Source organism: Podarcis bocagei (assembly GCF_964188305.1).
Source record: "Podarcis bocagei genome assembly, chromosome: 4".
NCBI lineage: Eukaryota > Metazoa > Chordata > Lepidosauria > Squamata > Lacertidae > Podarcis > Podarcis bocagei.
The window spans coordinates 5,202,447-5,226,978 of record NC_138128.1 but is presented as its reverse complement, the minus strand read 5'-3'; the positions used below and the strand labels follow the sequence as shown (position 1 = coordinate 5,226,978).

General features: G+C 46.9%; 1 protein-coding gene across 4 annotated transcripts in view; it reads right to left on the bottom strand.

Annotated features, from left to right (window-relative positions):
- DIS3L2 (DIS3 like 3'-5' exoribonuclease 2) overlaps positions 1 to 24,532 on the bottom strand; it is a 195,860-nt gene that overhangs the window by 51,845 nt on the left and 119,483 nt on the right. For all 4 annotated transcript variants that reach the window (XM_081190036.1, XM_081190037.1, XM_081190039.1 and 1 more), the window contains 3 exons: positions 16,599 to 16,711; positions 9,858 to 9,965; positions 7,401 to 7,634 (listed from right to left, as the gene is read on the bottom strand). In XM_081190036.1, the coding sequence (XP_081046162.1) occupies positions 7,401 to 7,634; positions 9,858 to 9,965; positions 16,599 to 16,711 (455 nt within the window). The remainder of the gene's footprint in view (positions 1 to 7,400; positions 7,635 to 9,857; positions 9,966 to 16,598; positions 16,712 to 24,532) is intronic.

Here is a 24,532-nt window from a genome sequence, read left to right as displayed (position 1 = left end):
CTCTCCATCCATCACTGACACAGAGTCTTAAAGCAGCCAGTTCGCTCCTTTGCAGTGGGAAAGGCTGTGGGCACAGGGAAGGAGACACAAGAGGAGGAGAGCCCAGAAGTTCTCTCCGCTGCCAGGAGCCGGACCTGAGAGGCTGCTGCATCTGGAACGGGCCAGCTTGTGGCAAGGAGAAGGGAGACGAGGGAGAGGCCATCTGCACCAGGGGGCAGGCGGGGCAGGAGTGCCCTCGCTATGCTGAATGAAGCAACAGAGCAGGCACACAAAGCGGGCACTACAGGACAGGAACGCTCAGCTATTACAGCAACACAGAACCCACCAAACGTTTTCTTTTTGGCTTGAAGTGCCGAGGTGTGTTTTCAATGTACCCGCCATCCGCTTGCTGGTTGGCCTGGCAAAGGGTGAGGGCCAGGGCAGAGTGGCACCGCTGCAGCTGTGCACCCGAGGCCTAACACAGTTTAACACATTCAGCCACTGAACGTAGCTGGTGGGAGAAGGGAAGGGGGATGACACAAGGCCTGTTGGTGTGGAAGAGTGTGTGAGTGAATGTGTTTGTGTAAGAGAGCCCAGGAGGACCACACTTCTTGCACATTACTGTAGACCCAGTGGAGAAGCACAAACCTGGAGCTTCAGTAGCAGAAACCATAAAAGAGTCCAAGTTAGCTTTCATTCTTTCAAAGGTTATCAGTGACCTCAGCAGCTATCAATATTGATATCTATAGCTGTATATCTGGACGGGATTCAACTAATGAGCACCAGCAGCAGACACCCTGCACAGGGTCTTCCTCTCATGCAATATAGCTTTCCTTTGTGGGGCTGCCTTTGAAGGTGACCTGAAAACTACAACTAATGCAGAATGCATCAGTGAGACTGGTGACTGGGAGCGACCGCCGAGACCACATAACACCGGTCTTGAAAGATCTACATTGGCTCCCAGTACGTTTCCGAGCACAATTCAAAGTGTTGGTGCTGACCTTTAAAGCCCTAAAAGGCCGCAGCCCAGTAGACCTGAAGGAGCGTCTCCACCCCCATCATTCTGCCCAGACACTGAAGTCCAGCGCTGAAGGCCTTCTGGTGGTTCCCTCGCTGCGAGAAGCCAAGTTACAGAGAGCCAGGCAGAGGGCCTTCTCGGTAGTGGCACCCGCCCTGTGGAACGCCCTCCCACCAGATGTCAAAGAGAAGAACAACTACCTGACTTTTAGAAGACATCTGAAGGCAGCCCCGTTTAGGGAAGCTTTTAATGTTTAACAGACCACTGTATTCTAATACCTTGTTGTAAGCCACCCAGGGTGGTTGGGGAGGACCAACCCGATGGGCAGGGTATAAATAATAAATTATTGTTGTTGTTATTATTATCATTATCATTATTATTATTATTATTATTATTATTATTATTATTCCTTCTCCCCGCTGTGCCCCCTGAAACTTGCTCTGGAGAGGGTGTCAGACGAACCCACAGAACAGCCTGCAGGGGCAGAAGAGGTGGGATTTTTCCGTCTGGCAAGCCAAAAGATCGCCTTACCGTAATGCCGAATTCCTTCCTCCGTTCTCTATTTTTAGCTTCTTGGACTACTGAGCAGAAGTGAACTGAGATGCACCTGCTGGTCTTTAGGTACACAGGAAGCTGCTCTATGCAGGAGTCAAACCCCCGGTCCTCCGACACTGACGGGCAGCGCCTCTCCAGGATTTCAAGTGGGGGCTCTCCTCCAGCTCCATCTGGACATGCCAGCGATTGAACCCAGGACCATCTGCAAGCAAGGCAGGTGCTCTGTCACTGAGTTATGGAGCCTTCTAGCAGAGAAGCCAAAAGGCTGAGGGTTACCCACCTGTGTCTTCAGTGGTTTCTGCAGTCTCCTTCCTTGTTATACAGGAGACTGGTTTGGGAAACCCTGTTTTAGTGAATTGTGGTGTGAGCAGAGAAACCTAATTAATAATAATACTCGTGTTGTTGTTTTTAAAGTAGATATGTAGCCTGCTTAATTTGCAAAGATACTCAACGCAGCTTACAATCCACGACACGAAAACAATAATGCTATCACTATTGAACTAACCAATATGAAGGAAGCCACAACAAGGAACATCAAAGCCAAGCCCCCATTACAAAATCCAAAACAGCCATTGAAGCGAAGATGCCAAAGATGTAAACGACACGCAGCAATGCGGTGCCTGAAGCTGTGGAAATGAAATGGACTTTTGCTCAAAAAGGAATGCCTTCTTCCTTTGCAAGCATGCCTTGGAGCAAAGCCACAGCCTTTGAGAAAGGCTCCTGCGCATGGCTGCCAACATGTGCCCCTTTCGCAAGGCAGCGTGTGCTGCCCAGACAACAGAGGGGAAGGGGAACAAGCTCTCTGGCTCAATGGGAGAGCGAAGCAGCAGTGCCACCAGGCAGTCACTAGGGGGCGCCTCACGCCCCAAGATCTCTCCCTCTTTCCTGGAGATGCACTTTTGCTCGTGACTCAAGCCCCACATTACTCGGGGCAATGACCAATTAAGCAATCTTCACTGGTGATAATTTAAAACACACGATGTTGAGGCTGAAGGTGGCACACTGAGTTGTTCAGCAGGTGGACCAGAGGTTGGCTGGAACTTTGCCCTAGTTTGCCTCGCAAAGGCTAAATAAAGATGAAGGCCCATTTCCTAGGAACAGCACATTCTCTGCTGCTTGGTCTGCTTTGGAATGCAGGTGAGGCACCTCCACCACTATCGCCCCCTCCATGTAAAAAGAGTCGCTTTATTCAGAAAGCCAGCAAGACAGGGAGGTGAGGCCACAACCCTTCCCCTGGCAAGCTGGTTTTCTGTGTGCAGGGATGCATATTTATTGTTTAATGCAGAGAAGCACTCCAACCTATAAAGCATCCCTGCCCCACTTGCAGCCTGGTGTGGCGAAATCCACAAACAGGGTTTATCGCCTGTTTGTGATGAGCCGGCACAAGTAAGAAGGTACAGTCCAAAGCAATTTGGTAGAATTAAGCCCGAGTTCTGTTCATGCTAGAGGGAAGGACTGCAATAACAGACTCAAATAACTTGGAGGGCCAGTTCAGATGCCATAAATTTTACAGATAGGTTGAACTGAGGCAGATGGAGATTTATTGGTTCAAGCCCAAAGAGAGGGTCAAGGCTGAACCCACATCCCTTCCTTATGTCCTAAGACATATAAACTATGTTTTGCTCATTATTTTTCATTCCCTTCGTCTCTTGCACTTTTCTGTCCTTTCTCCAGGGTCAACTAAAAACTGGAAGCTCCTTAGAACAGGTTCTCTTGCTTTTTCATTCTCTTCAAGCGCCGTGCAGACTTCACCGTTGTCACTGAGGTGATAACGGAGATTGAGAGCCAAGCGTTGGCATTTCTGGGCGTGCAGGAAGAGAGGTTTCTTAAATCCTCGCCTCCTTCTCTCCAGGCCACACGTCTCCTTGCAATTCTATGAACTTTCACCCAGACATTTGCTGGCAGGTGAAACAATGCAGACTTTTGACACCCGGGCGTCACGTTGCCACTTAAGTCGGCCTCTGCTCACATCACTCAACACGCAGTGACTCAGGGTGACAGAAAAGAAAACACCGGCCACGTCGGCGGCTGGAATTAATACTTGGAAGAAAATCACAAGAGCCTCCTCGAGGCCCGGCCCAGATCCACGGGAAACCAAAAGGATGGGAGGCTTTCGGACACCTTCTGGAGGGTGCAAGTTTCATCCGATTCCTTCCCTGGAAAGGAACTCATACCTCACCTTGCCATTCGCCTCTCCACACATGTGCCACAAGCATATTAGGAGGGGAGCCACTTCTAACACTTCTACCTGAAAACCAAGGACTTTCAGCTATGGGTGCTGAAGGAATCTGACTGCTGTGTGGATCAGAACGCAGCGTTATCTTCCGCAACCCACATCATCTTCAAATCTTGCAGCACAATTCTGAGCTGGAGAAAAATGTACCAACTTCCCACCCCCTTTAAATGCCAATTTAAGGAGGGGGGTGGGGTGGAGAGAGATGTTTTAGAAATGCTCACACTGAGAAAAATATAAATATGCATTCTTTTTGTACAGTTTGTTTAAGAAAAACTGCACATTGATGAGGAAGTGGGACGGGACGGGCTTATGAATAAACTTGCTGAAACCTGGCAAGAGCTGGAAATGGAATAGTCTCCAACTTCCACCCGAAGCATCTTCAAAGGCTGGAACTGCCATGTTTTATTCTCCACCTCTTCTTTGAAAACATGACACTGCGCATTCCACCCACCCAGCTTGGCATCTCTAGCCGGAAGGATCCTAGTTAGGGGTCATGGAATGTCCCTGAGGAACTGCTGCAGCCAGAGCACAAAAATTTGGTGGCTCAGCCAGGTGTGAGTCACCTTCACAGGTGAGCTGGGAGGCAGGAATGAGCCGGTGGACACAGCTGCAAGTTTTCACATCAGATATGTTTTCAGCTGGTTTTAACTGGATTTTAAACCAATATTTTCATATTTGCTTTTTAAAATGTACTGCCCCACTGGGACAGCACAGGTTATCCTTTCAGAAAGCACACCCATACATACATATAATGACCACTATTTGCATTTTAAAGAGAAGGCAAAAGCAACTGAATGGGTAGGGGGAATATTGCTTCCTTGAAGACCCCCCCCTCCCCCTTTCCTTTCACACACCAGAAAACTAGGCCACCCATCAAACGAATGCAGTTCCAGTGTTTGAAATCCATAAGAGGAGAAGGAGGCCAGATTGCCTGTAGAGCAAACACCACTTTGCCTCCTCATTTTAATGAAATTACTGCACAGCCCCATTTCCCACTCATCTTTCCGCCGCGACTCATTTCGAAATGCTCCGCTGGCTTCCCAGTGCCTGGAGGCCGGCGTGCGGCTTCACTCAGCTGCTGCTGCTGCGAATGTTAAAAAGCCGAGCTTGAGAGGACAGGGCATCCCATAATCTCAGAACGCTCGTGCACTTTTTGATCATGCTCAAACGTTTGGCAACGGGGTGGGAAGGATCACGGGGAGATCTGAGCAGCTGGATCAGACAACAAGGTCTCCCTCTAGTCCCTCGGTTCCGTTTCCCAGCATGGTACAGGTGCCTCTGGAAGTTCGTGGGCAAGAGAGGCAGGCGAGAGCCAAGGGGAAGCCTGGAAAAAAACCTTTCCAAATCCCTGTGCAGTTCAAGAGCTGAGCTGCAGGACAGCCCTGTTTGGCCTCCAAGGGGAACCCAGCACATCTGAGAACTCTTGGGCATGGCTTTTGCGCCATCACTCTTTCTCCTCCCAGCAGGTGCTCTCTGCTCTCCAGAGTAGGAACTTGGTCAGCTCCCAACAGCAAAGAAAGCGTTCTCCGTTAAATCAATCTTGTGTGGACAGGTCGGCTGCAAGCGCCTTTCAGACGCTTCAGTGCCATAGCTAATGGGAAACAATGAAAAGCCCAGAGACTCAGCCACAGCAGAGGCAACAGCACTGGGAAGAGAAACCATAAAGGGGGGGAGAGAAACCATAAAGGGGGGGGACACAGAGAAGCCGTCTCCCCACATGCATCCAGAATACCGCCTTGTCTCTCGCATCTTTATGTGTTCCACGGTGTGGGGAGAGGCAGCTTCCCACGCCACTCGCGCACCAAGACTGGCCTCTGGCGTTACAGGCAGCGCCACTAGCCAGATCTGTGAGTGTCACCTGCAACTGAAACATTCAAACCCTGCCTTTCTGCCCTAGCAACAGGACCTGGACATCTTCTATATGGTCTGACCTTTACTCTCGCCCACCCCATTCCTCCCTCTGCAAGCTCGTTTTCTGATGGCTTACTGGAAATGCCATTAACTAAATAAATATCCAGGAGATGTGCTGGCCTCGTGGACAATGAGAGGCTTCCTGCCATCCAGGTTCCCAATGCATCACTACCCCTGCTTATCTGGAAAATTATGAAACCACTGCCCTTATTAGAAAAGCGACTGGGCGATGCAGGTATCTTGAGCCACAGGATGAGCTGCAAGTCCGACATGCTTAAGACAGCAGCAAAAGGCCCGGTTTTGCAGAGTGCTACTCAGATAATTTGCTTGTGCCACCTCTTAGACGGGCATCTCCTCTCTGCCCATGGCACCAGGCAGTCTAGATTGCAAACAATGTGTCCATGGTGCCCCCCGTCATCAGTTCCGATAAGCAGGCAGCAAGTCTATGCAGCAGACCAATGGGAATTTCTCCCAGTGCTCGTTACTCACCTAAATGGTCTTCTTCAATTATTGTTACTCCTATTATTATTACTAATTGAATTTATATACTGCCCTATACCCGGAGGTCTCAGGGCAGTTGACAATAAAATCACATAAAAACAATAACCCAGTAACATCCCCCCCAAAAAGAGCCAGATTTTAAAAGCGTATAGGATGTCGATCAGGTCAACCAAACGCCTGTTGGGAGCTGACCAAGAGGAATGTTTTTACCTGGCGCCTAAATGTGTACAGTGGTGCCCCGCAAGACGAATGCCTCGCAAGACGGAAAACTCGCTAGACGAAAGAGTTTTCTGTTTTGGAGGTGCTTTGCAAAATGAATTTCCTATGGGCTTGCTTCGCAAGACGACAATGTCTTGCGAGTTCCTGCTGGTTTTTTCCCCCTCCCCCCCTTTTTCTAAGCCGCTAAGCCGTTTATCAGCTGATCCGATCAGCAGATAAGCCGCTAAAAGCCGCTAATAGCGCTAATCCGCTAATCCTTCAATGGGCTTGCTTCGCAAGACGAAAAAACCGCTAGACGAAGAGAATCACAGAATGGATTCTTTTCGTCTTGTGAGGCACCACTGTATAATGAAGGTGCCAGGCGAATTTTCCTGGGGAGAGCATTCCACAGACGGGGAGCCACTGCAGAGAAGGCAGTGCCACCCATTCTCATGTTGCCACCCTCCGGATCTCTGGGGGAGGAGGCACACGAAGGAGGGCCTCAAGAAGCTGATCTCAGGGTCCAGCTAGGTTCCTATGGAAAGAGGCGGTCCTCTCAACATGAGAGATAACCTTCGCACACTTAGCAATGATAGCCAGCATTTATACAGTGCTTTAGACAGCACTCAAAGTGCTTCAAGATGCCTTATCGGGTGCTATCCTGACCACAACCTCCATAAGGTAGGTCAGCATCCTTACCCCAAATTGAGAAAGGCTGAATGTGGCTTGTCTTAAAGGTTACCTAGACCGATGTGGCTCCACCCCAACGCTGTTAGACTACCTCCCATCCTCCCTGGCCAGTGGCCGTGCTCACTGAGGCTGATGGGAGCTGGAATTCATCCATTTACGGAGGGCACCGCACTTGGCGCATTCAGAACTGGTAGTATTTGCTCAGACCTGCCTTCCTTCCAAGGGCCTTCCTGCAGGTTCTGTTGTTAATCCCGTTTGCGTGAGCTTGCTATTGCTTAATCATCCTTGCAATAAAGCAGGGATGGGACTGACCTGGTCTAAGCGGAGAGCCCCGTCCACGAACCGCTGCTCACGCAGCTGCTTGGCAATCTGGTGGAGGTTGAGGACTGCCTGGCGAACTTCATCTACCGAATGCCGGGGAGAGATAGCGGGGATTTCCTCTGCCGCAAACGCCTTCTCGGGGTTCTCAATCATGCTCTGGGCATGGTCATAGCTGAGCTTTGCGCAGGAGCAGATCACAGTCCGCCCAAACCACTCGTCAAGAATCTGCAATGACAAGATGGTGAACGAGGAAAAATGAGTTGGTTAGTACAGTGGTGCCCCGCAAGACGAATGCCTCGCAAGACGGAAAACTCGCTAGACGAAAGAGTTTTCCGTTTTGGAGTGCTTCGCAAAACGAATCTCCTATGGGCTTGCTTCGTAAGACGACAATGTCTTGTGAGTGCCTGTGGGGGTTTTTTCCTCCCCCCCCTTTTTCTAAGCCGCTAAGCCGCTTATCAGCTGATCCAATAAGCCGATAAGACGCTAAAAGCCGCTAATAGCGCTAATCCACTAATCCGTCAATGGGCTTGCTTCGCAAGACGAAAAAACCGCTAGACTAAGAGAATCACAGAACGGATTCTTTTCGTCTTGCGAGGCACCACTGTACTCAAGAGACACTCCAGGAAAAATCATTGCAGGAACACGTCGAGAAAAATTTGAAGGGTGCGTTTCTTACCTTGCCTTACAGACATGGCCATATGAGAGTCAGTGCGTTTCACATGACCGAAGAATCCACATTGTCCAAATAAGTGTCTGGAACTTTACTAAGGTTGTAAGGATGACACCCCATGGTCCATTGTTCTCAATACTAGCAGTGTCTTCTCGTGTTTTCAGGCAGAAGCTTTCTTAGCCTCTGGACCTGAGACCATGAGGTCTTGTATACATTCCAAAAGGAACAGGCTAAAGATCCCTCCCACCAATAACTAATAAACACAGAGGATGAGATACTAAGGAAGTGAAGGGGAAAGTGGGCAGGCAGGGGAAAAAGAGAGGCAAAAAGCAGCTCACACTAGTGGAAATTTTCTGCTGCCCCCTTAAAACGTTAGGCCATCAGCAGGAAAAAGGAGAAGAAGCCAAGCCAGTGGGAGACAAATAATTAGCTAGCTAATGAGGAATACACAGTTCCTATCTTTTGCTCCGCTTAGCACGGCAAGGCATTTTTCTTCCCAGGCTGCCCTCCTGCAAGCTGCTGCGGAGGGGAAATGAAGAATTGTGTTGCTGGAGACAAGCCCTAATTGCCTGCAACCATATGAACTCTCCATGAAGAGAGGCATGTGCCCTCTTAGTGCGACACATTAAACGGCTCTTAAGCCCTTCCCTCCATCTTCTCCTCACCCTTCTTAATCCCTGGCTGTCAGGAACAGCTGCATTAAGCCAAGGTTCTCATTAATCTCGACCCGAGCCGTTACAGCTCAATGCAAGACATCTCAGAGCCATTGGAAGCATTAACATTGCCGATCTGTACATGAGCTAATTCCATAAATCCAGGCAAATCTGCCTTAAAGGTGTTACTGCCTGGGCATGGGCACAGGCAGAGATTTCCCGTCAAGTGCAGCTCTCCAGAGCCAAGGGCAACCGGAGCACAGCCTCTGGGCAAGATGCAATAAATTTGAAAAGGAGGAGGGAGGATGAAAGCGGCTTCCAGCCCAACGCGAAAGCTGCAGAGATCTGAATTCAGGCCAGGTGAACTGGTTGGGATGTAGAGCAACCCTTTGGCTGTTCAGTTTGGGGCTGATGGGAGCTGTGGTTCAAAGAACATTGAGATGGCGGGGGTTTGTGGAAGGCTGATTCACAGGGATTGGAAGCAACGGAGATGCAGGCAACAGTTGTGGTATGAAGGGGTGGAGAACAACATTAATTCATGGAGGAAGGAGATCAGTCTATAGCTATTAACCAGGGTGGCTGAATAAAGTCTCTGCATTCAATGTGGGAAATAATTCCAGGCCTTTCTACCCTACTGTGCACCCCAAGTGTTTTTTCCTGGCTTAAATGTGTCCTTGAACGCTGACTTTTGACTTTGGCCCTGCCCACCGCTGGGCAGGAGTCCCCTGGAAGAATGCAGCCCTAAAGCCTAGACGTGTCTTTGAACCCTGCAATGTATCTTTGAACACCATTTGCAGGGGTGCTGTGTGAGTTTCTGGGCTTCTTGGAGACAGCTGATTAAACCAATCAGGGTGCTTGACAAGATGGACTTTTTGACCGACCCAACGTTTTATGTTCCACCCAGAAATGAACCTATCTGGACCAATTTGCACACAACAGCTCTTGTGCTTCCTAACTAGCAGTAAGCCTCCAATTCAAGTCTCCCGCCTGTGATGTCGGCGCTGCCAACTCATGCCTGCACACTTGAAGTTGTGTTTTTTGAGCTTATCTGGTCAATTAATGGGACAATCCAAGGGGCAACTCTGAATTATTTATACCTAGTCCTGCAAAGTTGCTGGGGCTTACCTTGCCTTGAGGAGTCAGCTTCCATATGACGGAGAAGGTGAGTCTGTCCGTCATAGGATTGAGACTGCACAGCTGCTCACAGAGGAGTTTGGGGAGCATGGGGATCACCTAGGAAACAAAAGTACTGTATGTGAAAATGAATTCAGTTTCCCTGAAAGCAGTATTTTAGTTTTCCACTGACACCAGTGCAAAGATTTCTGCTTGTACAAAGAGACTTTCCTCCCTCTGTTCACCACCCCCATCTGCTCCAGAGGGTTGGAAGAAGCCCCAAGGGCAGAGTTAGGAGCAGGCAGGGAGAGGAGAGGAAGAGAATGCCTGGTTGCACAAGCAAATAAAGTCCTTGTGCCGATGGAACAATTGCCTTAGTGATACGTTGGATTCCACCCATAAGCAATAATATTGTGCTTCTACTACTTTGCCATGCTATGTACACACATTTATTTTTCTTACTGTCTGTGCCATCTGTATGGCAAATTTGGACAGTGACAGCCAAGAATTGGGCTTTTCCAATAACATCCTACTCTCATGTGAAATCCCCTTCCTCCAAAGGTAAGGAAAGGTACGGTTCTTTGATGGCTTTTTGGGAAAGATGGAATGCACGCCTCCTCTGTCAGCCTTCTGGGTGACAACATTGAGCTGCTTCACCCAACACACTAAGCCAAACATTGGCTTGGGAGACCACACAAATGAGAAGAGCCTACGGCCAATTTGCTCCCCCCAACCCCCAGTCATTTGTGCTGCCTTGGCTTAGCACGGTGTATGAGCTAGGACTTGTGGTTAAGCTCCCCCCTTGCTAAGCTCAAGCTGTACCTAAGGTTTCGTTTCAGGTACCACATGAACAAGGCCATTGTTCTCAGCATTTTTTCTACAGTTGCCTTTCTGTAGTGTTGATATTGCATTGTTAGTGTTTAAACTGCTACTTCTGATATGATATTTTTCTCCAGTTAGGGGTTCTCTGGGTAAGCACAGGCAACAGCTGCATTTCCTGTCAAAAGGGCTCCCCATACCATTCTGGGTCACTGACTGCATTTACACCAAGTGATGCAAAAACCTGCCGATAACGTCACCACTATTGCTAAATGAAGTAAGCATGCAGGTTACAAAAAAAGAGAAAAACACCCAGTCCCGCCAAAAAAAGTGGGGTGGAGGATGAAAAAATCCCAGGACCCTGTGTAAGTTTCACAATGCAAACATTTTCTATCTACATGCCAAGCCTTCACGGGAAAGCTCTTAAAATATTTAATCACGTTTGTGGCTTGGCACCCAATCCCTGCTCATAAATCCACTCTAATTGCCTGGCAGAGTTTGGGATAGCAGGCCTGGCTGTTGAGTCTCCAGCCAGCCGGGAAAGAAATCGCTTTTCCATATGAATCAGCAGGGCAGGCTGAACTGGAAGGTCAGGAGGGCAGCAGGGTCCGATAAGCTGTTCCTCTAGACACAAAAGGCCGCCAGCTGTGTTATTCCAACGGCAAGGGAGCACGTTGACAATAGGAGCCGGCCCATAACTCACAGATGTCCTACGTGAGGCCGGCCATGCCTCGGCCTGCTTAATGGGAGGCTATCCACTTGAGAAGGGGCAGAGCCCTTCAAGGAGTGTCAGAAAGGCCCACCGCCAATCAAAGATGGGAGCGCTAGCTGCAAGGTATTGCAATCTCAGATAACAACCAGGAGCAAGCAGAAAGAGATTAGCCAAAAGCCCAGCTGGAGCCAAGGATGCAGCTGGAGAGTGACTCTTCGTGACCAGGAGGCACCTACTGGTAAAAAGAAGAGCAAAGGAGGGAAACCTCCGCTGCCAAGGTGGGACGTTTGGCCACTGATCGCTTATCTAAAGTGCCCCTGATAAGGGCCAGAGCTGCGTGGTAGAACTTCTGTCTTGGATGCAGAAGGCCTCGGGTTTAATCCTGAGCATCTGCAGGTCAGGCTACGAAACCCTGCCTGAAACCCTGCAGAGCCGTTGCCAGGCAGAGTAGACACCACCAAATGAGGTGAACCAAAGGTCTGGCTTAGTATGGCCCAATATTCCTCCGTTCGCCTCCCTTCAGAGGTGAGGTAGGTGGAGACTGGGGAGAGGGCACCATTCGTGGTGGCAGCGCCATTTGGGGAGAACTCTCCCACAGGCTTGCCTGGTGCTGAAAGCAAGGTCTTTCTGAACGGCTTTTTCGGCAAGGTTTTTAAATCTCTCTGCTTAGATCCATTAAATGCTGCTGAGATAATGTTAGGTTGTCCCGCTGTTTCAACTATTATTTTGCAAGTTCCCTCTTTGCATGTTTGGGCTACACATTGTAAACCTGGAAGCTGTGACTGAAGCTAAAGAAGGGCAGGGCATATTGTTAAATGCGCAAATAAATGAAGTTATTTGGCCACCTGCAGTGTGCCACTGAACAACCTAGTCTCTCCTTAAGGTAAGAGCACAACCTGTATAGGCCAGGCTGCACACAGAGGCAGAAATCTGACAACCATTTGTGTAAACTGAGAGAGAGCACACCCACAGCTGTCATTTTTATCCCTGGTGTTGCATTTTTAGATTTACATTACAAGAAGCCCACTTCCTACCAGATCCACCCAGCAGAGTAATGTTTTTCCTTGTTTATTTTATAAGATTTCTTACCCATCCTTCACCATAAGGTCCCAGCAATATAATTAAAAACGAGTAAAAAGTGTAACAGTTTATATACAATTTTATATAGATATATATACACACACAATTCCAAGCAAAAGCAGCACAAGATTAAACGAAATAGGAGAGGTGGTCACACTTTGTTTCTTGAAATCATTTCTACAGCACACCATCAGCCACAAAATTTCCTGGGTGGTTTTGATAATAATAACAGCAACAATAACTTAAAAATGCAGCATCACAAAACAATAACAAAACAGCGAATTCTAGTAGTATTTAAACAATGAAATATTTTAAAGGACAGAATAGAAAGGTGTTCGCTTGTCCCCCAAAATACAACAAGGTAAGCATCAGGCAAGCCTCCATGGGGAGAGAACTCTAAATTTGGAGTTCTGCCGCAGAGAAGGCTGTCTCTCCTTCCTCCCATGCCGGGAACGTGATAGGTGGGTGAGGGAGTAAGAAGAAAGTTTGCAGATGACATCAGTGCACAAAGAGGACAATGTGGCTGTTGAACTGTACAATGGATCAACCCAATTAAGTCACATCTTTGCCATTCTGACGGGGCAGGACGCAGATCGGGAGCAGAAGACATGGGGTGGTGGCATTTCTGAGATTCCCAAAAAGCCAAACAAAAAACAGCTCTGCAACTATGCAGCAACGGCAGAATAAGCTCAGGGCTCTTTAAGGACTGCAGACAGGTCTCCCAGCCTTCAGAGCTGCTGAAAAGGAAGGCCCTGGCAGTCTCCACCCCCATCGTTCAGCCCGGACCCTGAGATCCAGCGTCGAGGGCCTTCTGGCGGTTCCCTCATTGCAAGAAGTGAGGCTACAGGGAACCAGGCAGAGGGCCTTCTCGGTAGTGGCGCCCGCCCTGTGGAACGCCCTCCCATCAGATGTCAAAGAGATAAACAATTACCTGACATTCAGAAGACGTCTGAAGGCAGCCCTGTTCAGGGACGTTTTTAATATGTAACGCTGTACTGTTTTTAACACTTGATTGGGAGCCGCCCAGAGTGGCTGGGGAAACTCAGCCCGATGGGCGGGGTATAAATAATAATAAATAATAATAATAATAATAATAATAATTATTATTATTATTATTATTATTATTATTATTATTATTATTATTACTACTACTACTACTACTACTACAATTCAAGAAGGACACTGACAAACTGGAACGTGTCCAGAGAAGGGCAACCAAAATGGTCAAAGGCCTGGAAACGATGCCTTATGAGGAACGGCTAAGGGAGCTGGGCATGTTTAGCCTGGAGAAGAGGAGGTTAAGGGGTGATATGATAGCCATGTTCAAATATATAAAAGGATGTCACATAGAGGAGGGAGAAAGGTTGTTTTCTGCTGCTCCAGAGAAGCGGACACGGAGCAATGGATCCAAACAACAAGAAAGAAGATTCCACCTAAACATTAGGAAGAACTTCCTGACAGTAAGAGCTGTTTGACAGTGGAATTTGCTGCCAAGGAGTGTGGTGGAGTCTCCTACTTTGGAGGTCTTTAAGCAGAGGCTTGACAACCATATGTCAGGAGTGCTCTGATGGTGTTTCCTGCTTGGCAGGGGGTTGGACTCGATGGCCCTTGTGGTCTCTTCCAACTCTAGGATTCTAGGATTCTATGATTCTATTATTATTATTTCAGGTGACCCTGGTCCTTTGCTAAGTCACCACCTTTCATAGCTCAGCCAGAAGAATCCACTGGGAGCTGCCCAGGGTCCTGATCTGCCTTGCCTTGCCTGGACGTGCCCTGACCTTACTGGAAGAGGACCTGGCAACTGTCATCACCTCCCCTGCAAGCCCCACGAGATCACAGGCCCACCCAGGTTTGGACTGAGCGAGATGAGGGGGTGCCTGAGCTCCACCCTCCTCTGCCCAAACCCACCAACTGCACCATACCAGCCTTGACCTCCAGTTTCCCCAAACGTCCCTCTCCCCTGATTTTGCCTCGAGCTGTTATGCTTCCAGACTCTGGGCTGGTCCTGGGATAGGAGGGCTGACGGTGAGCGTTGTAATCGAGCTCCAGGAGGGTTCGCGGGCCAGCCAGGGAAGGTCCATCCCCAGCGGGAATCGCGGTGGGGAAGCCTGGAGGAAATCAGCACGGCCAAAGGACAAAACCCCTTTTCATGGAAAGTAAAATGGAGCGCTTCCACCAAGTCCCACTGACAATCTTGTTCCCACCGCTCAACCTGGCTGCCTGCCCACACCCACTCAGTTTGAGGGCTCGTTCAGGCTTCCCAGAACAGGCCCTCCACCAGTGGCCTTTGAATCAGGTGGAGCCATGCTTACAGCCTGATGGCTTCCATGGCTCTGAGCCCGTGGTTTAGGGAGGGGACTCGGAGACTTAATCATGGGGTGGCCTCATGCACTGAAAGACACTCAAAGGAAACAGGCAATTTGTTTATGAGCCAAGAGTTTCTGCTCAAGAGTTTCCTTTCTTTCCCTCTTACTTTCTGTATCAACACTTCCATGAATTCAAACTTCGATCACCTCTTTGTTATTCCGCTTGAAGCTATCAAAATATCAACACCCCGACAACCTGCTGGTGTCAGAAGTGAACGTCTTGAGGCCCTTGGCCTCGACATGAAGACTGGCTTCCAGTTCTGATCTTTGATCTCCATTATAAAAGAGGACCAGTAAAATATTGTAGGGATTTATGGCTGACCTTCCCCACTCAAACTACTTCACACCTAAAACAACACACAGGGACGTGCCAGAAGGGAGAAAACTGTTTAGGTTTGCCTGCTTTGTAGAACCTGATACACTCATCACTAAGCCTTGCACTTTCTCAAAACAAACCATTAGCCTTTTGCACAACTACTCCTTCTCTCCCAGACAGGCAAGTTCAAGTGAATTAGTTCTGCAGATCTATTTGATTTCCTTGCAAGGTTCCCCCACTACCACCACAATGTTCAACTGGAGCTGCAACACTACCCACGTCAAGCCTGATTTTCTCCAGGGCTGCTTTCCCATGGTATTTCCACCATACTGACATTTAGCGCTCAGAACAAAGAAGATTTGCACGGAAAAATATACATTTCTCCATTTTAAAAAACCTATTGCCTACTGAATAAAGAGTATTTCTTATTTTCAGCTTCTGCCTCTTGGGATAAGCACTGGGCTTGGGCGCCCTTTTCCTAACAAAGAACCATGATCAACAACTTCCATGATCAATAATCAGCAACACACAAGCAGCTAAGAGAGTTCTAAACTGAAATATTCCATTTTATTGTCCCTCCCCCTTTGTCTCTCCCTAGTCTGAATGCAAGCTATAAGCTCCTGGCAGGTTTTACGTTATTCTATAAAGAGTCAAATACAGCAGCTCTGCAATTAATACTAAGAATAAAGGAATAAATCACTAATTAGCAAAACATGCCTATTCAGAAGCATCACAGTGTTGAATTGCAGCAACATGGGCACCTGAAAGACGAAGACTACTTTACACAATGAACATGATTAACGTATGGACTTCACTATCAATTCTGCACCAACTGCACTGGCTACCAGTGTGTTCTGGGCCCAGTTTAAAGTGCTGGTAGTAATCACTCAGGCCATAAAGGGTTTGGGACTGAGTTACCTAAAGGACCACTGGTACTCGTATAACCTGCCTATAATCTAAGATCTGTGTCTGGGGTCCCAGTTGCATGAGTACCATGCAGTTAACGCCTGGCTTGGCATTCCAGAAGGTCTTAAAAACCGAACTTGCTGCTATTGCCTTAAGCAGGCTCAGGTGAGCGAATTCAGCTCCCATTGCTGCATCCGGTTAATGTTTCCTAGTCCGCCTGCACGTTCTGTTGCTTTTATTTCTCACTGGACACCACCTTGTGGAAGGCTGGCCTCTGAAAAGCAACTGTTAAATAACCCATATAAATAAAGAGCCTGGAGGATACAAACCTGTCAATAGCTATTAACCATGACAGTTGCATGGAATTTCCCATTTGGGAGCAGCAGCCGTGCCCCCTGCCAGCTTTCTTATAAGGACGATAATAAAGCACAGGAAATGTCTCATTTCCGCCCAGTTTCTTGGCAGAAAACCACGATCTGTTTGGGCTTGTGGGCAGCATCCAGAAGAACGTTATCTGCCTGTGTTTCGCTCTGGGGCACCGGTGCGAATCTCACCTTCTGCACGAGGTAGACGCTTGTTGCTCTCTTGCTCGCGATTTCATCCAGGGCCGTGTCCTCCTTCACAAAGTAGCTCACATCTGCAATGTGGACGCCCACTTCGAAGTTACCTGAAACGGCAGAGGGAAGGTGAAAGGTCAGGTGAGAAAAGGAAGCAACGGAAAATAAAACAAATGCACGGCCATTCTATTCTGCAGCTGTGAGATTCTTCAAAATGCAGGAGGACCAGATCTTCTATGGTACAAAGCTCAGACACCGGACATTCACTACATGACCTCTTCCAGGGGCAAGTGAATTTCCCTGAATTGACTGGATGTCAGTGCACTGGAGACATGCACTCTAAGACTCCTGTTACATTTGCACTGGGGGAGCAGGTAGAGGGGCTCATCTTCCAGCGTCAAAACTTTTATATGCCTGTCATCTTTGTCCATGGAGTTTTCTTGGCAGGAATACTGGAGTGGCTTGCCGGTTCCTGCTCCAGGTGGATCACGTTTGGTCAAAACTTTCTACTATGACCTGTCCAACTTGGGAGGCACTGCAAAGCATAGCTCATAGCTTCTCTGAGTTATTCAAGCCCCTTCACCACGGCAAGGCAGTGATCCATGAAGGGACCTCATGAGAAGAGAAGACTTCCTGGAAAAGACCCTGATGCTGGGAAAGATGGAGGGCACAAGGAGAAGGGGACGACAGAGGACGAGATGGTGGGACAGTGTTCTCGAAGCTACCAGCATGAGTTTGACCAAACTGCGGGAGGCAGTGGAAGACAGGAGTGCCTGTCATGCTCTGGTCCAGGGGGTCGCGAAGAGTCGGACATGACTAAATGACAAAACAACAAGCAGGTAGAGGAAGGAATAGAATTGACTCTAATTAGGGTTACCAGCCAACTTGGAGGAGGGACTGAGGGGAGCAAAGTGGACTTTCTTTGAGCCAAGTTGCCAGAAGAGAAGGATTTTCTTACTGCAAATTCTCATGCCTCAATGTGTACCGAGGAAGCCTTGACACCCTGGGCAAGCCTCCCCTCTCTGGTCCGGAGGAGGAACCTACTTCCGACTTCCAGGAGGCAATGTGACCAGATGCCCTACCTTTACAGAGAAGCAACAAACAAAACTCACAGGGATCCCACAAAACAAGGACAATTATACAACTGCCCTCATATATCAGAGATACTACATATTTCATCCAACAGGTAGAGGGATAAAGTATTGATATTCGTGAACATTTTACTACACTGGATGCCAACTCCATATATACTTCCGTAACCTATGGGGGAGCAAGGTCCATAATTGAATGCATTTTGATTTCTCATTCCTCAGCTAATGAATCCACTCTTCCCCCCCCCTTTTTTAAGGGATTTGATGGACATTATTTTAGCAAAGAACTATTTATGATTCAACATTCAGTTTTCTTTTCAAATAAAAGGGGTGGCTATAGCTAGTTTAGTAGTTCCAAGTATTTCCAATCTGTAAATGGCTGAGCTTGAGAATGCTTGTATTTTAAACTCTGTGCACAGTCCCCCTAAGAAACATATCAGATGTTATGGTTGCCACATAGAAGATATTTTCATTTTATTCTCCAAGTTATCTGAGGCTGGTGAGTTTTTTGGTTGGATCAATTCTGTTAATGATAATGTCAAATTCACTCGCCAAGTGGACCAAATAAATATTTTGTTTTTGGATGTGTTGCTGCCACAACAACATCCTTTGAGTGGCAAGGGATACTAAAGCCACAGACAGAAGTTCATTATTTGCATCAGGTTTCTTAAGAATAATTGACTGTATGGACACTTTTCACATTTAACAAAAGACTTCACATTTGATCAAGTTTAGAAATCTCACGCCGATCAATTTTCTCACACTTTACACAGCAGGAGTTTCCCAAAACAGATGGTTTTAGAGTCCAGGTTAAGAGCAGATAGGGTCAGCACACGAACACTAAATCCAACACTAAAAGAAGTGGGTTATTTTGGTCCTTGGACTTCAACCATGTAGCCCATAATATCAAACGTATTGTATAGAAACACTGGCATATTGCTCAAGGTTTGCTAGGGTGCCAAAGGAGTTCCTTTTGTGGGATTCTGCAGAAATATCAGTTTGGCAGATAAATTAGCCAGTTCAGACATTATGCACATGAAATCTCTTGGAAATGATCAAATCAGTCACGGTAAGTGTGGTCACTGTACACGATGTCCACAAAGTCTGGAAACGAAACAGTTTTTATCTTGCTCGTATAAAAAAAATATGTTTTGAAAGCTTTTTCTAATTGCAATTCATGTTGTATTATGTGACCATGTTCAAAATTATATGTTGGTCAGATCATTAGACCTCTTAAGATGAAGTTAACTGAACACAAGCCCAAAATTCGTACTAGAAACCCCATTAACCATGCATTTTCTGGAATGTCATCACAGGACTTCTGGTTATTATTATTTTTTGCTCTAGAAATAATTCATCCTAGTCCATAAAAAAGATTATCTTTGGACTTGCTACTTTCCCAATGAGAAGTATTTTGGATACACAAGTTAATTCCAGGTCCTCTGGTGGTTTAAATGGCAAAATGGATTTAAGTGTATTTCTATGATCATTTAATAAATGATTTCTTTTTAAAATAGTAGCTCTACTCATAAGTAATTGTTCCACTCAAGTGTAATAGCCACTTTTGAGATTCACATCTGTAGGTGGTACATGGATTGGCAGCTGATTTCCATCCTCCTTTATAAGACCTCAGTTACATTATATTTTGCGCACAGAAGCAAATTTTCTTTTTAAATCAGTAACACAGCTACCTCTTTTTTATATTTTGAAACTTTACCTTTGGATGGTAGGCTTTCATTTTTATATCATACAAACTTCGTATGCAAGAAAGATTCACAAAAGCTATGCAGCCTTTATGCTATAGTCTCTGGGTGTTATTGAATTATATTTTTTACCTGGCACAGGGACTAGTGTTGATGTAAGATTTTCACAGCTCCCCACCCCCCACCCCCCACAAATCATCCCCAAATCTACTATGCAGGGTCGGAGGAGACCCAGAGCAGATTTAGGGGGTGCACAAGAGGGGAAAGCAGAATAATATTTTGGCTAAAAACCTGTGAGCAGGTGTCTTGTGTACCTGCTCTGTCTGCTGTCCAGGTTCAGTGTTTTTCGAATTAGACACCCAGCTGTTTTTGGACTGCAACTCCCATCATCCCTGACCATGGGTCCTGCTACCTAGGGATGATGGGAGCTGTAGTCCAACAACCGTTGGCGACCCAAATTTGAGAAACACTGCCTGTTGATGGGCAGCTCCAAGACCCCTGTTGTGTTCTTTATCCTTAAACCAGATCTAGACAGATACACAATTAAAAAATAAAAGCAAAAACATTCTAAAACAGATTAAAACAATCTGAAAACAATTGCAATTTCTTTTAAAAATGTTTAAAAGCAGTTATTGTTAAAAAACATTCTTCCATCTAATTATCTTTGGGGTTGCCAAGCACATTTCTGTTTGTCTCAGGGTCCGAGTCCTGGCCAGGTAGAATTTTAGTGCCTTCTTAAGTAAGTGTCTGTCTGTATGTAACCTGTGTTCCAGCTTCTGGCGAAAAGCAGCAGAAACTAATCTTGAAGGCCAGAGCAACAAGGAATCTTCCTAAGGCAAGACCAAAGGAGCTGACCTTAGCACCACCTTATCCTTAGGAAACTCAACAGGGGCGGAAGCCATAACTCACACGGTGTCGGTGAAATTAACCCTTTATTCAGAGAAACAAACAGCTCAGGAGGCCAGGCGTAGTGGGCACAGCAACTGTTCCCAGTACAGTGGTGCCTCGCAAGACGAAATTAATTCGTTCCGCAAGTTTTTTCTTCTTGCGAGTTTTTCGTCTTGCGAAGCACGGTTTCCCATAGGAATGCATTGAAAATCAATCAATGTCCCCTCCGGGGACAGAGGGGAAGCGCCGCTCTGTCCCCTCTTTTGAAGCAAGGGGCTGCGGGGAGAAGATCGCTTCTCCCCGCCGCCCCTTGCTTCAAAAGAGGTCCGGGGACAGCGGGGAAGACGCGCTGCGCTTCCCGCTGTCCCCGGAGCTTGCGGGGCAAGCTTCGTTTTGCGAAGCAAGCCCATAGGGAAATTCGTCTTGCGAGGCAACTCGAAAACGAAAAAACCTTTCGTTTTGCGAGTTTTTCGTCTCGCGAGGCGTTCGTCTTGCGGGGCACCACTGTAGATCTTGTCGCAATGAGAGCATCGCAAGGACTGGAGGTCCCTGCCTTCCTGCAGCTCTCTAACTCTCCTCCTTACCCAGTTCCTTCCCAAGCAATCAGCGCTGAAAAGAACAAAAAAAACCACCCTCATCCTCATTAGAACGGCCTGCTGAGAGAATAATTAAAAATGTGCAAGGGGAAAGAAGGAGCTCCCATCCCACGGCAAGGGATGCATACCACAACTCTTCAGAAACGGCCTCCTCCCGGTGTTATCACAGGCTCTGAAAGCTCTTCCACCGGGAGGCTGGCGGGTCAAGCCTAAAACTACTTAGATGGTAAGCCTTAGACCAACAGCGAGAATATTGCAAGCGACGGGAGCCAAACAGTTGCAGGAGTCGAGGGAAAAAGACACCCCTTTTGAAGTCTATATTCTAATATACCGACCCTACAGGACAAATATTGATGGAAGGAAAAGGAGGGAGTCATTACATCATGGCGTTAATCGCAGCCTAATCCGATACCCAGGCTCTTGCAGATATGAACTCTCTGCCCCAAACCGAATGTTGACAAACCGAGAGGGATCCCGTTACGTGAGATAACACAACGGGGAAGCCGCCAAGGAAAACAACACTGAGCGAGAGTTCGTTTCACGCTTGGGGTTCCCATCCCAGGTTCTTAAAGCGAGGGGGCAGCCTAACGCCTCCTGATTCCCACCCCACCCTTCACACTTGACCTCAAAGTGGCAGATCATCTGCCTTGCATTAAGAGGGTCCCAGCTGCAATCCCCAGAACTCTCCAGGTAGGGTTGGGAGAGACTTCTGTCTGAAATCTTACAGAACCGCTTCTGGCCACAGTAGACCAGAACTTTCCAAACTGTGTGCCACAATACGTTCGTGTGAACACTTCCTGTGCTCCTCTCGGGGCTGGAAAGGGGTTAATTATACCTCCAGTTTGCTAGTAAAACTGAATTAAAACTGTACCTTCCTTAAGAAACCAGAAGCCTTTCTCTTGGGCATTGTCGGCCAATTGGTGCCAAAGAAAGATAGAACATTTTTTATGTATGCTACAACAGCAGCAAGAATACACATCGCAAAGTATTGGAAGACACAAGATCTACCCACTCTGGAAGAATGGCAGACGAAGGTGATAGACTACATGGGACTGGCTGAAATGACTGGCAGAATCCGAGACCAGGGGAAGGAGACGACGGAAGAAGATTGGAAGAAATTTAAGATCTATCTTAAGAGACATTGTAAAATTAATGAGTGTTAAAATGTTGCGGCTATAGAAAGTAAGTGGATTACAGCTGTAAAGATTAAGTCAAAAGAAAAGAAAGGATTACAATTAGATAAAATTAAGGGTGAGGATTTGCTGAACTAAATATTTGAAATTGGAATGCAGAAAGGGGAGGTATGAGGAGGTCGGTGAAGTAAGTTTTAAGAAAATAAGGATTTGAAATTATATTTGTTTGTTTTTGTGTGTGTTTGTTTGTATTGTGTTTGATTATATAATTTGTGAAAAATTAATAAATATCTTTAAAAAAAAACTGAATTAAAACTGGATAAAAAGTGTGTCATTGATATGAAAAGTTTGGAAAGCTCTGCTGTAGACAATACTGATCAAGACGGGCAAGTGGTCTGACTCAATATAAGGCAGGCTTCCCAAGTGTCTATGTTTGCACCACATTCCATTATTATTAGTAGCAGCAGCAGCAGTTGTACCCAGCCCATTTGACTGGGTTGCTCCAGCCATCCTGGGCAGCTTCCAGCATACAGAAACACATACTGAAACATTAAACCTTAAAAGCTTCCCTATACAGGGCTGCCTTCAAATGTTTCCTAAATGTTATAACCTCTGGTTGGGAGGGTGTTCCACATGGAGGGCGCCACTACCGAGAAGGCCCTCTGCCTGGTTCCCTGTACAGTGGTGCCTCGCAAGACGAAAAGAATCCGTTCTGTGATTCTCTTCGTCTAGCGGTTTTTTCGTCTTGCGAAGCAAGCCCATTGAAGGATTAGCAGATTAGCGCTATTAGCGACTTTTAGCGGCTTATCTGCTGATCGGATCAGCTGATAAGTGGCTTAGCGGCTTAGAAAAAGGGGGGGGGAAACCAGCAGGAACTCGCAAGACATTGTCGTCTTGCGAAGCAAGCCCATAGGAAATTCGTTTTGCGAAGCAACTCCAAAACGGAAAACTCTTTCGTCTAGCGAGTTTTCCGTCTTGCGAGGCATTCGTCTTGCGGGGCACTACTGTAGTTTCACTTCTTGCAGTGTGGGAACTGCCAGAAAGCCCTTGGTGCTGGATCTCAGTGTCTGGGCTGAACAATCAATCACATCAATACAGTAAATCTGACCCAACTATCACAATAAATTAAAACCTGAGCCAAACTCCTTAGAGAATACCACAAACCTCTTGAGAATACCATATCTGATCCCACTCCGTCTATCAGCTCCCACCTCAGCACATAGTTACTACTTCTGTCATTTGCCTAATTTTTAAAACATCTTTTTACGGGGTTTTATAATCGAGGATCATGGGAATAATAAATGATACAAATAAACATACCATCTCATTTGCCTGATTAGCCCCAAAGCCCAACCAATAATGAATCACATAATGAATGGAATGCCATTATGATTCTTCTAAATCCAGCAAATTTGGTCACACGATGACATCGCAGAGGAAAAATCAGCTGAGAGCGAGAGCAATGCCTCCTGGATTATTCACATGGGTAATCTCAACTGTAATTCAACTTTTGAATTCTGGTGCTGGAGGAGGCTCTTGAGAGTCCCATGGACTGCAAGAAGATCCAACCTATCCATTCTGAAGGAAATCAGCCCTGAGTGCTCAGTGGAAGGAGAGATTGTGAAGCTGAGGCTCCAAGACTTTGGCCACCTCATGAGAAGAGAAGACTCCCTGGAAAAGACCCTGATGTTGGGAAAGATGGAGGGCACAAGGAGAAGGGGGCGACAGAGGATGAGATGGACAGTGTTCTCGAAGCTACCAGCATGAGTCTGACCAATCTGCGGGAGGCAGTGGAAGAGGAGTGCCTGGCGTGCTCTGGTCCATGGGGTCACGAAGAGTCGGACACAACTAAACGACTAAACAACGACAACAATCTCAACCAATCAAAGACCACAGAATGAACAAGGTGGCATCCTTAAGGGAAAACAAACTGCTGAGAGAGAGCAAAAGGAGGCAATGGAAAGAATAGGCCAAACATCTTCAGAGTTACTGCTGAAAATGTTTTAATGTTCCCTCAACACTGCCAAAAACATGCCCCCAAAACAGTAAGCAGTTTTGGCTTAGCCCTAATCAACTCCGATGTCATATGTAAACTCGCAATGATTGAAGTTAAAAATGGCACCCATCCATTGGAACAGTTTCTTCCCATGTTACACATGGTTATACAAAGGGCTTGTTGAGATCTGAAAAAAGAATCTAATGGGTTTGAACCTATTCCAGGATGCTGTGCGTAACCCCAATCCTATGTGGCAACTGAAGGAGGAATGATTTATACAACACACCTATGAGAAGAGTTTAAAGCAAGCTGGGATTTCAACTTCTCCACTGATGACCTCACCTCCCCGAACAAAAACAGCCCAGAGAACTCAATTTTCCTTTATTACCAAAGAAATAATAATAATAAAACAGGATGAAGAAAGAGAGGGAGGAAGGGTCTGTAAGTACTCAGTAAAAGCTGCCAACGCAGCAATTTGAATCAAGTGTTCACTCTTGGAATGGGGAAACTGGAGTTTAAGTTTG